General features: G+C 47.7%; 1 protein-coding gene across 3 annotated transcripts in view; it reads left to right on the top strand.

The window, feature by feature from the left end:
• Window positions 1–14,132, top strand: part of Brd1 (bromodomain containing 1) — a 50,062-nt gene that overhangs the window by 32,804 nt on the left and 3,126 nt on the right. Inside the window, exons 8-11 of one of the 3 annotated variants that reach the window (XR_003845455.1) lie at window positions 1,760–2,070; window positions 2,153–2,257; window positions 12,300–12,435; window positions 12,831–12,958. Coding sequence is in view for 2 of the 3 variants with exons in the window: in XM_021216382.1 (XP_021072041.1) it covers window positions 1,760–2,257; window positions 12,300–12,435; window positions 12,831–12,958 (762 nt within the window). In the remaining variant the exon portion in view is untranslated. Of the gene's footprint in view, window positions 1–1,759; window positions 2,258–12,299; window positions 12,436–12,830; window positions 12,959–14,132 lie in introns of all 3 variants that reach the window. The other 2 variants (XM_029547894.1, XM_021216382.1) reach the window with 2 other exon arrangements.

Below are 14,132 nucleotides of genomic sequence, written 5' to 3'. Positions count from 1 at the left end.
AGGAGGAGGAGGAGGAGGAGGAGGAGGAGGCTGCAAACGGCAAACTGAAGTACGCAGTATAAGTGTGCCCAATGGTGGACACCCACCCCAGCCTAACACACCGTCCAGCGACTTCTGTTTTCATGTTTGTGTGTACCAAGAGTGCCATGCATGGCTCTGCACTGTTCCTAATCCCATCTTCTCAGTGTCCCTGTGTGCTCTGCAAATAATACTGCCCTAAAGCTGTTAATGAACCTAACCTAAGTGGGCAGGAAGAATGTTGTCATATCCAACATGTCAGTGATTCAGATTTGGCATTTCCACTTCATTGGAGGTTTAATCTCCAGGTACAGAGGTTTTGGTTCCTGTGACATGAGTTTGTCACTCCTTATCTCTTGGGTAAAGCTTTTCAACCAAAGACCTCTTAAAAGGCTGTTTGAGGCTGTGTTTCCACTGCTTGGTGGTGGAGTTGTCTCTAACAGGCTTCACATGCACACAGTTAGCCCAGGCCACCTGACTTGCCAGAGTTGCTGTCTGCATCTGTTGCTGAGTGGAGGTCCCGAGGAGGTCTTGGTGCGGAGCCTTTGTTCTGAGTCAATCAAGTGACGCAGAGACATCCTCGAGGCTTTTAAGTTGTGTAGCCTTTTATTTTCAGAGTGAATTTTGAATGTAAAGTATTGTGACATAGTGTAAATGTTTTGTGGGAAACTTGTAGTTTGAATAAAATAGAAACCATACCTAGTTATAACATATGCATGCTATTTTGGAATGTTGAAACTGATGCTCTTGAATTTTCTGTCATATGTCCTATAGTGAGTCTCAATCTTGTCTAGAAAGAACCTTTAGCAGTTCAGCCCAGCAGGCCGAACCTTACACGATGAGCTCTGCTGCTAGTCTGTTGCTTGAGCTTTGTGTGTGAAGAAGACAGGAAGCTGCTTCTCCCTGGTCAGGTCCATACTGATCTTATTTTCATTTTATTGTATGACTGTGTGCCAAGTGCACATGCCTTGTGCCACAGAAGCCAGGAGAGGGCGTTGGATTTCTTGGAGCTAGAGTTGTAGAGAGTTGTTGTCTGCCCACGTGGATGCTGGGAACCGAACCTATGCCCCTTGCAGGAGCAGCAAGTGCTCTTAGCCACTGAGCCAGCTCTTCAGCTCCCATGTTGGTAATTTGTAAATACCTTACTAAAGAGGTTGAAATAATTTTGGGGGTCTTTTTTATTTGTAAAGATAGGAGGGTAGATAGAGTGGGGAGCTCCCTGGTTGTGTATTCTAAGGCAGTGGGAGATGCTCCCGCCTCCTTAGATCTTCCCGGCCACTTTCCACCCCAGAGTTGGGCTTAGAGTCGTGCTCAGACAGCTGGGTGTTCGTTCCCTTCTCTTCACCACTTTGTGGTGCAGCATCAGTTGCTGTGGAGCCTTTAAGGCCCCCTTAGCTCTGTGACTGTTTCACCTTCCTCAAGGTAAGTAAATAGCGATGCAGAGATTGTCCTGAACTCAGATGAGGTTTTTAGTATCGCTGTGTGTTAAATGCTCTTTCACAGTTTTTTCCAGAAAGTAACTTGTGCACCTGGGTTAGGACACCAGGCCCGAAATCTTTTGTTAGGGAAACACACAGTGTTACCTGACGGCCCGGGGCTGCACACTGCTCCGCAGACCATTGTGTGTGATGCTGTTTCCTTAATTGAATTAGTGTTTTGGTGGACTTCACATTTATATAAGTTTTATAATAGATTTTATAATCTTCAGTTTTCAAAATCACTTTATTTATAATTTTTTCAGGAGATAAATCTCCCCCTAAACTTGAACCATCAGATGCATTACCTCTTCCTTCAAACTCGGAGACTAATTCAGAACCACCAACCCTCAAACCAGTAGAACTCAACCCCGAGCAGAGTAAACTATTCAAAAGAGTCACATTTGATAATGAATCACATAGCACTTGCACTCAGAGCGCACTGGTAAGCGGACACCCTCCAGAGCCCACCCTCGCCAGTAGTGGCGATGTGCCGGCGGCGGCGGCCTCCGCAGTGGCGGAGCCATCAAGCGATGTAAACAGACGCACTTCTGTTCTCTTCTGCAAATCGAAAAGTGTAAGCCCCCCAAAGTCTGCCAAGAACACTGAAACCCAGCCAACTTCTCCTCAGCTAGGGACCAAAACCTTTTTGTCTGTAGTCCTTCCGAGGTTGGAGACTCTACTGCAGCCAAGGAAAAGGTCGAGGAGCACATGTGGAGACTCCGAAGTGGAGGAGGAGTCCCCGGGAAAGCGCCTGGATACAGGTAAATGTCAGGGGCACCCCCCCCCCCCCGGGCCTCATAATAGAAAACCATGGTGCTGAGCTTTTGTTTTTGTGGCATCCTCTCAGTTCTAAAGCTGTAAGCTGTCTTCAGGCTGTGACCCGCTGTTCAGCCTCAGCTGGCCCATACAGCAGTGGGCATGGCTGGCTCCGCCCCTCCCTTGTTCCTTTTCTCCCTTCTCTGTGGTTGTTCACACATTGACTTTGAATGTGGTTTGATTGAATACCTTGACTATTGTGTGCATGTATGTGTGTAAACTGGGACCGGGAATGGCCACACCTGGCACTAGGTGCCCAGAGGGGTGGGGTCTTCTAAGAGCAGTTCCCACAACTCAGAACCATCAATTGAGCCTGAACCTTCCTTTACTGAAGGCTGCTTCTTCCCTGAGCAATCTGAAAATATTCTGTCATCTCATTACTTGTAACACTTCATCCTTGGCTTGGCTTAAGGAGTACTGTAATGTTCCCTTGGTGTTTTTGTATGTTGTTTTAGTACATGTGCACTTGACTGGGAAGTCCATATCAAGGTGCGTGTACTACTAACGCCTGGTAAAATTGTACTCAAAACCTTTCTCCTTTACTGCCAAGCTTTTTCTTTTTAATGGACGCAGTCCCTCCCTCCCTCCCTTCCTTTTTAATGCTAAACTTGCTGAGTAGTGGTGGCTCACCCCTTTAATCCTAGCACTTGGGCACAGGCAGGTAGGGCTTTATGAGTCTGAGACCAGCCTGGTCTACAGATCGAGTTCCAGGATAGCCAAGGCTACACAGAAAAACCCCAATTTTTAAAAAGCAAACAAAAAAAGCTAAGTGAGTTTGGTTGGGTGTTACAGTGTTCATACATGTGGGGTGGGTTGGGGAATAAATCTTGAGAGAACTGTAAGTTGATTGTCTCCTTTCACTCTGGGCTTGAACTCGGGTCACTGAATTCCCGCTAAGCCATCATCTGGTCCCACTGTTAACCTGAGATGTGTTTTATTTCCTAAGATGTTGCCCGTGTGCCTACACCTTTAGCCCTGTGCTGTCTTTGACGGCTCTTGCTAGGTTTCCTCAAATTCCCTGTGCTGTGTTGACAGCACTGGCTTGGCTTCGTCATAGCCTCCTCTTGTCTAATCCCCAGATTAAACACTGTGGAAGAAGGTGCTTGTGTTCTTAACCAATGATTGCCAGCATCAGATGTGATGTTCCACGTCTGCTGTCTGTATAAGGCAGGTTTGCACTTTGCTTTTGGTCCTAGGTACCCAGGATTAGTGTCTTAGCTACTTTTCTGTTGCTGTGAAGAGACACCATGAGACAAAGGCAACTTATAAGAGAGATGATGGAATTTGTGGCTCATGGTTCTTGAGATTTAGTCCATCCCCATCATGGCAGGGAGCATGGCAGGCATGGTGCTAGAAAGTTAGCCGAGCGCCTACATCTGATCCATAAGCTTGTTGGGATGGTAGAGACTGGAGAGAGATTATGCAAACAGGAAAGAACACTAACTAGAAATGGCTTGGGTTTTGAGACCTTAAAACTGGTGACATACCTTTTCCAATAAGGTCATATCTCCTAATCTTTCCCAAACAGTTGCACTAACTGGGGGTAAACATTCAGATATATGATCCTGTGGGGGACAGGACATTCCATTCCTTAGGCCCCTGTAGGTTTGTGGCTGTATCACAATGCAAAGTGTATCTAGTCCAACTTCAGAAGTCCCCATTGTTTCATAATTTCACTGATTTGAAAGTTCAGAGTTAAGCCAGGCGTGGTGGCACACGCCTTTAATCCCAGCACTCGGGAGGCAGAGGCAGGCGGATTTCTGAGTTCTAAGCCAGCCTGGTCTACAGAGTGAGTTCCAGGACAGCCAGAGCTACACAGAGAAACCCTATCTTGAAAAACCAAAAAAAAAAAATGAAAGAAAGAAAGTTCAGAGTTTTCTGAGACTCCTAATTTTAACCCCTTGTAAAAGCAGAATTAAAAAAATCACATACTTCCAACATAAAATACATTAGCATTCCAATAGTGAGGAAATACCAGACCACAGCAGGCCTTTAACCCAGCCGGGCAAACTCTGAATCTGATAGCTCTGTGTCCAGTGTCAGGACTGACAGAGATGGCTTTCCTCTTCCAGCTTTGCTGACTGCAGAACGTCTCTGAGGAACTGCTTCCATGTTGAGTTTGTAGCTCTCCTTGGTAGACATCTCATGACTTTGGCAACTTCAACATTGTGACTGACGTCCATCACAATTCAGGCTTTACTTTGGCAGCCTCACACAGCAGCCTTTCCAACTTCCCCAGGCAGGGATTGACCTGCCACGAATCTGGTTTTGTGGCTTTCCCTAACAGGAGGAAGATTCTACAACTCCTTATTCCTGTATCCTTCCAGACTGAAGTCAGAACCACCAGGCTGGAGAGCTGTGTTAGGCCATCGGCTTGCCCTGCTTGAATGACATTGGCACAAGCTTTGATTTGTTGTTGCTTTTTAGGAACAGATTGTTCCTTAGCCCCCATTCTTCTCACCTGAGTAGAGTCTCGTCTTAAGGACACCACTCCTGTTATTTCATTTCTCCTAATCTCTGTCAGCATAAGCCTTGTCTCGAACAGTAAATTTTGTGGTGTTTCTTTTCTCCTTAAATTCTGTATTTGTGTTCCTTTTTTCCACTTGTTCTTTTTAATTGTAGATACATAATTGTAGAGTGATTACTAATAACTATACAATAGAGTTTATTAGGTTAGCCTCTCCACCCAGTTCTAATTTAGTTTCGGGTTGATTTTTATTGTTTTTCCATGACAGGGTTTCTCTATGTCCTGGCTGTCCTGTGTCCGTAGACCAGGCTGACCTGGAACTTGGAGGTCCACCTGCTTCAGCCTCCCAAGTGTTGGGATTAAAAATGTGTGCCACCAACTCCTGGCATCTCTGGCTGATTCTTAGGTTAAGGACAAAAGCATCCACATTCCTCGCAAAAATATCACAAGAATGGTCTTTAGCCCAGATGCTAATGTTGTTTCCCCCTGAAACCTCTTGAACTGGGCCTCCTTAGTCCATATTGCTGGTCTTCCAAGTCTCCTATTAGGACAGCTCATTAAGCTCCACTTAACAGTGTCCAACCACCTTTCTAGTCCAAAGACCCAAAGTTTTCCAAAAAGCACCATAGTCAGGCCTGCCACCCCAACCCTCCCTGGTACCAGCTCCTTAGTGACCTTTCTGTTGCTGTGAAGAGTAACTTGTAAAAGCAAGCATTTGATTTATAGCTCGCGGTTCCACACAGTCAGAGGCTGTTACCATCATGGTGCTGGAGACTTAGGTGAGAGCTTGTACCTGATCCCTAAGTGCGAGTCAGAGAAAGAGAGTGCTAGCCTAGTGGCCTGGGAGCTTTTAACCTGAAAACCCATCCCTGGCCACACAGTTCCTGCGACAAGGCCACACCTCTACATGTTCCCAAACAGTTCCACCAACCGGGACCAAGCATTTAAGCATGATCCGATGGGGGCCGTTGTCGCTCAGACCACCACAGTAAGGAAGCTGCATTCCCACCCAGGCCTTTGGTGTTGGCTGTTCTTTCCTACATGTCAGCAGTGAGCAACACAGAGGTTTTGCTGGTGAGGGGATTCTGTTTCCTGCAACCTTGTCGGGTGTCCAGTCAGAGAGTTGGGAGGGCAAGGCTGGCCTGGTAGTTAGAGTGGACTATTGACACTCTTCATCTTTGTTTCTCCATTGGTTTGAGTTACCTGGCCTGGAGCACCGCACCCTGAGGAGCAGATCTTGCCAAAGTCAATACATTGTGGTTTCTTCCCTCCTTCTCCCTCCCTCCATCTCTCGTGTGTGTATACGTGTGTGACTGGCCCCTTGTGGCAAGTTGCTGTGTAGTATGGAGCGCCTTTTAATTTGTGTCTGTTGCCGAGCGTGGTGGCGCATGCCTTTAATCCCAGCACTTGGGAGGCAGAGGCAGGTGGATTTCTGAGTTCAAGGCCAGCCTGGTCTACAGAGGTGAGTTCCAGGACAGCCAGGGCTACACAGAGAAACCCTGTCTCGAAAAACAAAACAAAACAAAAATTTGTGTGTGTGTGTGTGTGTGTGTGTGTGTGTGTGTGTGTGTGTGTTGGGGGGTGGGGCATTAAAAAGATTTGTCTCTCTCAGCATGCATTAGACTTGTGCAGCAAGTACCTTTACACTGACCCATCTTGGTGACCCTTTCAAAAAATGTTGAGACAAGCTGGCCTTGAACCTTTTCTACAATAAAGGCCTTTAGCTCATTAGCCTCTTACCTCAGCCTCTGAAGTAGCTGAAATCACAGACCTCTACTAGTAGGCCCAGCTAATTTCATTTTTATTTTGCACTCAGTAATTTTATAGAAATTTCTCTCAATGCCCTCTTGTTTTGATGAGTTGATAATAGCACTTTAAAATCCAATAACACTTGGTTTTGATGAAGCAATTTTAATATGCCACGGCAAGTAGATTGAAACTTAAGTTATTTCAATTCTCGTTGGAAGTTTCTGAAACTATATAGCTTTAGCTTTTCTTAGCTACATTTAGTGAAAGACTCTGGTGTCTAAATCCCTTGTCACTGAACTGATGATGGAATGCTGTGCTCTGCTAGGAGATTGCTCAGTGTCTCAACACCAGGTGCCTTGCATGCACAGGATGGCTTTCTACCTCCTCACGGTTCATATCTGCCAGCAGCAGAAAGTTTGTTAACCCTGTAAGACACTGTAGAAAAAGCTTTCACAATGTAGCTGCTATCCACAACCCCTGCTTTGTACCTGGCAGCTTCTGCCAGGAAGCCTAGTTAGCCATGTGGGCTCTGCTGGGCCATGTTTCCCCGGGGCTACTAACCATGAGGTCATGAAATGTTATGTGTTTGCACATCTCAGTTCTTTTCTGGGTTCTCAGTGATTACGGTGAGTCCCAAGGAGTCTTAACTTTAGGATGTGTGATCCCCAAAGTGCCTTTGATCCTGACTGAAATGGAGATTTCTGCTTTCTTATTCCAGAATGGCAGTAGCTTTCAGTGGATGCATGATGAATTCCTAATCGCACTCCTGAGCAGCCGGGAGCCTTGTTAGCACTAAGATCTGACCCTCAGGAACAGGAGGCGTCCACTGCTGCATCTGCCAGGCCCATGGTGGGCCAGGCCTGGGCTGAATGGGCCCATCCTGCCATCGGTGCTGGCTGGGCCTCCACTTGAGCCTTGTGGTGCTCTCTGCGCACCTGGATTTCTTGTTTCAAGTTGCACTTCGCTGTTTGAGGACGTGGAGTATTCAGAACCTTCTGATCTTTTCCAGGTTCATCTGGCCCTGAACTTGTAGGGGAATTCTCTGGTGCGCTCCAGTGCACTGCAAGATGCCAAGTTAGATTAAGTGTGGACTTACCGATTTTACAACTGCCCACCCACAGGCCTCAGCTTGCTCACGGGACAGGCGGGCTATGTGACAGTGTGGAGCATGGTGTGACTGCTTTTATGGTTCTCATATTTTTTGGAGCTGGCTCTGTTTTGTAGGTTTTTTTATTCTGCCTGTTTATTTCCATCAATGGACCGTCAGGCCAGGACCTGTGTCACCTCTTACTCGTACTCTGTGGTGTGGAGATTCTCAATGAAATGTGTGGTGTGGTAGTGGTGAGCAGGTGAAATGTCTTCCCTGGCCATGGACTGTTGAGGGAGGAGATAATCCCTGCCCTGCAGTCAGACTAAATGGCTTCTCGCTGTGTGCCAGGTTCTCAGTTAACCACTAATGTGCCTGGGTAGCTCACTCTTTGGATCCTAATCCTTTTCTCTTAACCTCGACTTGGACTGGAGTTCTGCTAAATGGCCTCTTGGAATGCAAAGCCTTCGCTGCCTCCTTACCTTGCTCCTAGTTCTTGAGGACCACATTGGAAGCACCTGCTGAGCCATCCTCTAAACAGACACCTACCCTTGGAGGAGATCTGTCCTGGGTCAGCGTACCCCTCTCTCAGCCCAGCAGTTGAGAGGAGCCTGGTGCCTGAGCAGATGTCTCTCGGTGCCTCAGTCTTGCTGGTGCTATAGCAGAGCCTGCTGTACCTTGGACAACACAATCCAACAGTTTGAGCCTCATCCTGAGCACATCCAGAACTGACCTGTGATGACTGTTAGGCTGCCTTGGTCTAGGTGTTTGAAGGCACTGACTGTGCACACACACTGCCCGGATGGGCCTAAATAGAGCTCCTTACTTGGTTGTTAGCATCTTTTATTTCTTTTGTTCTCTTATCTGTTCTCCCTCCGTTCTTCTCTATCAATGTTTCTTGGATTATTAAGCATTGCTAGTCTAGTTGGAACTTGTGCAGATATCTGCGGAGCCAGCTGAGAAGTCCTCCTGCAGTGACCTTGAGAGGGGAGGGCCTTTGACATGGCCTCTGGCTTGTGTTGGCCATGTGCAGCTGTGTCTTCATAGACTGTCCTTAGGAAAAGCAGATTGGTGGGTGGGGTGGCCTTGCTCATTGAGCTTTTATTGAAAGGTGGAACCTTGCACCCAACGGGAAGTTCTTTTGGAGCCAACAAAGTCAAGTGTCATCAGGGGACAGTAATAGAGGACAGTAATAGATGCTCTTGCTGCCACCCTTAAAAGGTTGCATTCCTAGCCTAGGGCACGGTTTCCAGTTGGGGACACATGCTTGTTGATGTGCAATAGGTGAGAACAAGCTGGAGCTTTGGGCAACACGATCCTGTTCTGTTTCAGAGGAGTCTGTGGACTCCGGTGAGATATCTGTGGTGGTGGGTATATCAGCAAGGATGCACTCACTGGCTACAGTCTCGGGCACAGCTCATCAGGCACAGCTCATGGCTTCTGTAGAGGGTGGGAAGCCTGGTCAGTGTAGCTTACCAGGCCCTGATGGTCTCATGTGCTGCAGCCTGTAAGCTCTTGGCACTGTGCAGGTTGGAGCCCAAGGTAGAAAGGATCACGCCCCTACTTTCTCACCGTGTGTGTCTCAGCTTTCCAAGTAGACCACCTCTCCGAGGCCTGTGGGTGAGATCTGGAGACCTGAGCATCTCACAGGACCCTTTATTGGCCACTCCATGTACCCCAGTTGTACTGTAGGAGACCTGGGCCAAGGGGGGGCTTTTAGGGAAGATGTGGTAGTTACAAGGCTGGGGCTGGGCCTATCTTGGGACACAGTTGCAGTGGTACTTTTGTGGGTTCTTCTGGGCCTGAGTAAGGTATTTAAACACTGCCTTATTCTTTGGAGACCTCAGGACCCTCTGACCGACTTGCACTTGGGGTCATTGGCCTGGTGTAGGAGCCATCTCATTTCTTTGTTTTGGTTGTCAAGAGCAGTAGGCATGTGTGTGATCTACTACAGTAAGCTTCAGTGTGTGTGGTGGGGTGCGGTACTTGGCTCTTCTTCCTGCAGCTAATGGGAGTCATTGTAGGAAGTGGATCACAAAGAGCAAAGCAGAGACACAAAGCTCTTTACCTGACTCTGTGTCAAAGCCATGTCTTCTTCAGACAGTGTCTGCAAGAGCTTTTCAAGCTTGTGTCTCCAGCCCATGTTGCTTCTCAGGGCATGTCCAGGGCCTTGGAAGCTGGCGGAATCTGGCTGGGCCAAGCAAGCACCATGGTTGTGTTGGACTGTGGCGCCCAATGAAAAGCAGTCCTGGAGATCGGCTCTGCTCGGCAGGCCTCAGGGGGCTTTGCTGAAAGCTGCTCAGGTTTCATCGTGGCTCTGCCAGCTTCTCATGGTGTTATGTGTTTTTATGTAATGTGTGAAAACTTTCTGTAAACTTAGGAGCCCAGATGCAGTGTGCCCTAGTAATTAAACACTTGGGAAAATGAGAGAGACATTTAATCATATATTTCCCCTTCTCAAAGTTATAAACTTTCTCTTAGTTTTTCCAAACCCCTTCCCCCACAAGGGACTGTTTAGGCCCTGACAAGGCACCTTGGTATGGGTAAAGCTGTTGCCATCTTTGTTGGGAACACCAAGTGTGTGTGTGTGTGTGTGTGTGTGTGTGTGTGTGTGTGTGTGTGTGTATACACTGTCCGTCTGGGTCCTTCTAGGTTTCTTTCTAGCACAGAGATGCCAGTGTTGGGGACCTGCTTGTCCAAGACCTTTAGACTCTGCAGACCTGCCTGCAGGTACCTGCTCTGCCTAGCCATGACAGATATTCTGGGCTTGTAGTCTTCTAAGATCTTGGGTCCTGGAACAAGGCTCTGCCTCTGTCCATCCATCCAGGTGACAGGGCCGTCTCTGTGTTGACTTTGCTAACCTAAGTCAGCAGGTGTCTATGTCCGAGTTGTGTGTTGCACCCGCCAAGGCAGCACCACGCTCTCTTGCCTCCTAAGAATTGCTGGGCCTTGAGGCCCTTTAGGAGACGGGTGTGGCTTCTTCCCTCTCTTGTGTCTTCTGCTTTGCTAGTGAGCAAGCAAACAAGAACTTCTCGGGCTGGAGAGATGGCTCAGTGGTTAATGGCTCAGTTGTTAAGAGCACCGACTGTTCTTCTGAAGGTCCTGAGTTCAAATCCCAGCAACCACATGGTGGCTCACAACCATCCATAATGAGATCTGATGCCCTCTTCTGGTGCATTTGAAGACAGCTTCAGTGTACTTAGATATAATAATAAATAAATCTTAAAAAAAAAAAAAAAGAAAAAACTTCTCAGCATTTTTAGCACAAGCAGGTCCTTTTCACAGGTGTGATGTGGGAGAATGCAAGGAAAACCTTGTAATATAGTCATCTCATACTTTTAAGAAAATGTATTTCAAAAATAAGTTTACATGTTTTACTTTGGAAAATAGTTTTAAAATTTTTTAAGGTTATATGGTTAAGATGGGTATATGTGAACAAAAAGAGTGTTGTCTGTTTGCTGTTCCTGTCCCCTTCCCTTTCTTAAGCTGGTGCAGCCAGCAGGAGTCAGGCAAGCACACAGCCTGGGGACATGATCCTTCTGATCCAGGGCGGTCTGTAAGGACCATGGGTGGGTGTGCCTTTTCCTACTTACTGACATAAATTCAGAGTCAGACTTGCCTGCCAGGAATGTGGCATTGCCTTGACTCAGATCTCTCTTTATTAAAGTACTTCACAAATCTCCAGATGCTGTGGTTACGTTTGTGCAGACATTGTACCTGAGGTAGACCCTTGGCAACATGGCTCAGCTTCCTGCCAAGCTTACATTCTTCGGTGCTTGGGGACCTGACATTGCTCAGATGATTTGAGCCCACACTTGCAGGTTTAAAGTGTTTTATCCATATTTTTAAAAAATTCTTATTAACATTGATGTTTTGTTTGTTGGTTTGTTTGTTTATTTATTTATTTTTGCTGGTGGTCAGGCCTAGGGCCTTGCATGCCTGCTAGGCACGAGCTCTCCCACTGGGATAGACTGCCCTGGTTTTTCTTCTTTTTCCTTCCTTCCTTTCTCTTTCTTTTCCCCTCCCTTTTTTGTTTGTTTTTGTTTTTAAAGCCTAATTTTCTATACTAGTCCTTAAAGTTCTACATGATCAGTGTGTTTTTGTGGAATCTTGTAGTGTTCCACCACTCAAGGGCACTGGAGCGCTTGTGTCTAGACACCGCTTATTCCTTGTCTACTGGACAGTCTAGTTTTGTTGTAAGCTCACAGACCTTACTCCATGTGATCTGTTAACCTGGGAAGTGGTAACAGTTTCTTTTTGCTTTGCTCCCGTGGGACTTGTTGAGCATGTGCAAAGCTGCTCTGACTTTCTGTGCTCTGCTGTGCTCATTTTACACAGCAGTGCCTCTGCGCTTGTCCACTGAGGTCACAGGAGAGATGAGATACTGGCTTTTGTGTGCACAGTGTTCTTTGTGGGGCCAGTGATGTAGCTCAGGTGGTAGAGTGCTTAACTAGCATGCATAAAACTCTGGGCTTGAACCCCAGCACCACATGGACCAGGTCTGGAGGCAAGATCAGAAATTCAAGAGCAACCTGGACTTGATGAGACCCTGACTTACAAAAGCAAAGTTATTTGGAAAACATATTGTAGTTTTTAAGGAAGAGAGAGATGTAGGAATAAGTTGGGCTAGAGCTACTGTTCTGGTGTGTTGTGACCGAGCATCTGTCTGCTTCTTGCGTTCCAGGTCTCACCAATGGCTTTGGGGGTGCTAGGAGCGAGCAGGAGCCAGGAGGGGGCCCAGGGAGGAAAGCTGCGCCCCGGCGGCGCTGTGCATCTGAATCCAGTATTTGTTCCAGCAACAGCCCACTCTGTGACTCAAGGTAGGCCCTGTCCTCTGGAGCTGGAGTAAGCCTGCCCCGGAGCTAGTTCATGGGTGTGCTCTGCCACGAGGAACAGCTTTTCGGGATAAATTGATCTGTTTCATAGGATTTAACTGAAGTCAGAAGTTGATTTAAGTTAGTATAAAATTAAACTTGCACTTTATACCTCCCACTCCCCAAATTTTTTCTCTGAGTAAGACTGTGATGTGCAGTGCCCTGCCTATCTGTACTGTAGTGGCCACTCTGTCGAGTGGGTAAGGGTGGCCCAAGTGGCCTCTTGGGTCTCTACACCACATTGTCCCTTGGCAGCCTGGCACGTGGTATAGGATAAAGTCACAGGCAGGGGACTCTAAACTGTGCTCTCAGTTTGATTCATCTCTGCTTTCCTCCCAAAGCTTTAGTACACCCAAATGTGGACGAGGGAAACCTGCCCTTGTGCGAAGGCACACACTAGAAGACCGAAGTGAGCTGATATCTTGTATTGAAAATGGAAACTACGCTAAGGCGGCCAGGATTGCAGCTGGTAAGTTGGGATACAGATAACGGATGGAAAGGCAAAGTCTGGCATTGGTGGCTTGGGGCTGTGAGTCAGTGCCACGCCTCCACCTGCCAACACACACAAACACACACACACACACACACACACACACACACACACACACACACATACGAGGGAAGGAGTGAACTCATGCTTACTTAACTCCCTGAGGTGAGAAGTGCTGCCTGCGTGGGGTTTCAGGTCTGTCCTGAGCTTCATGGCACTTGGCTCTGAGTTGTTCCTCATCATCAGGTTTGTTCAGGACATCTGCTTTCTAATTGAATGTGTCACAGCAGGGTGATCATTCCTAGCTTCAGGCCACAGTGTAAGGGAGTGTGTGTGTGTGTGTGTGTGTGTGTGAGAGAGAGAGAGAGAGAGACAGACAGACAGACACTGCCGGTCTGATGCTCTTTAGATTTCCCTGTCAGTGGACCAGGCCAACTCCAGGGATAGAAATCCTTGCCGTTCGAGGCTTGTCAGGACAGAGACCTGAGATTGAGAAGGGCCGGAGACTGCAGGGAATCTGCTGTGGCTCTAGAGGCTGCAGTGCAGTGCGATAGGAGTACTAGAGGACCCGAGTTACAGCGATTGTGCTGCTGTGAGGTGGAACACACCATTTACCACCCGTAGTCAGTGAGGGCCTGGACATAGTGGACTCCTGAGGTGTGTCCTGGGCTGCAGGACGTGCCCAGCGAGGCTCAGAGAGCGATGTGGTGGTAGTCTGGAGCAAGCTCGGACTTGTATTTGGCTGTTTGGTTGTGTAATAGGCATCTTAAGGATCCCATCTTTAGAATGGAGGTTCAAGTATGGTGAGGTACAGGGGACCTGAAGTCATAGGCCTTAGAACTGGGGATGGTGGGAAGCAGGGAGGCCTTGGACAGACTTCTAGGCCTCACTTTCACTGGAGGAACAGTGAGGTAATCTGCTTCTCCGAGACTGAGGTAGTGCTATAGAACTGTCCTGCTCCAGCAGCTGGGGAGCAGGGCCTGAGAGGAGAGTGGGCCTTTTTCTAGCCCCAGGCTTAGAGGCTATGCTGAGTGTGTTAGCCCCAGGCTTAGAGGCTATGCTGAGTGTGTTAGCCCCAGGCTTAGAGGCTATGCTGAGTGTGTTAGCCCCAGGCTTAGAGGCTTGCTGAGTGTGTTAGCCCCAGGCTTAGAGG

The sequence above is a fragment of the Mus pahari genome, chromosome 17, assembly GCF_900095145.1.
Source record: "Mus pahari chromosome 17, PAHARI_EIJ_v1.1, whole genome shotgun sequence".
In the NCBI taxonomy this organism is placed as follows: domain Eukaryota; kingdom Metazoa; phylum Chordata; class Mammalia; order Rodentia; family Muridae; genus Mus; species Mus pahari.
The sequence above is the reverse complement of the archived record's forward strand: the minus strand, read 5'-3'. Positions and strand labels throughout refer to the sequence as shown.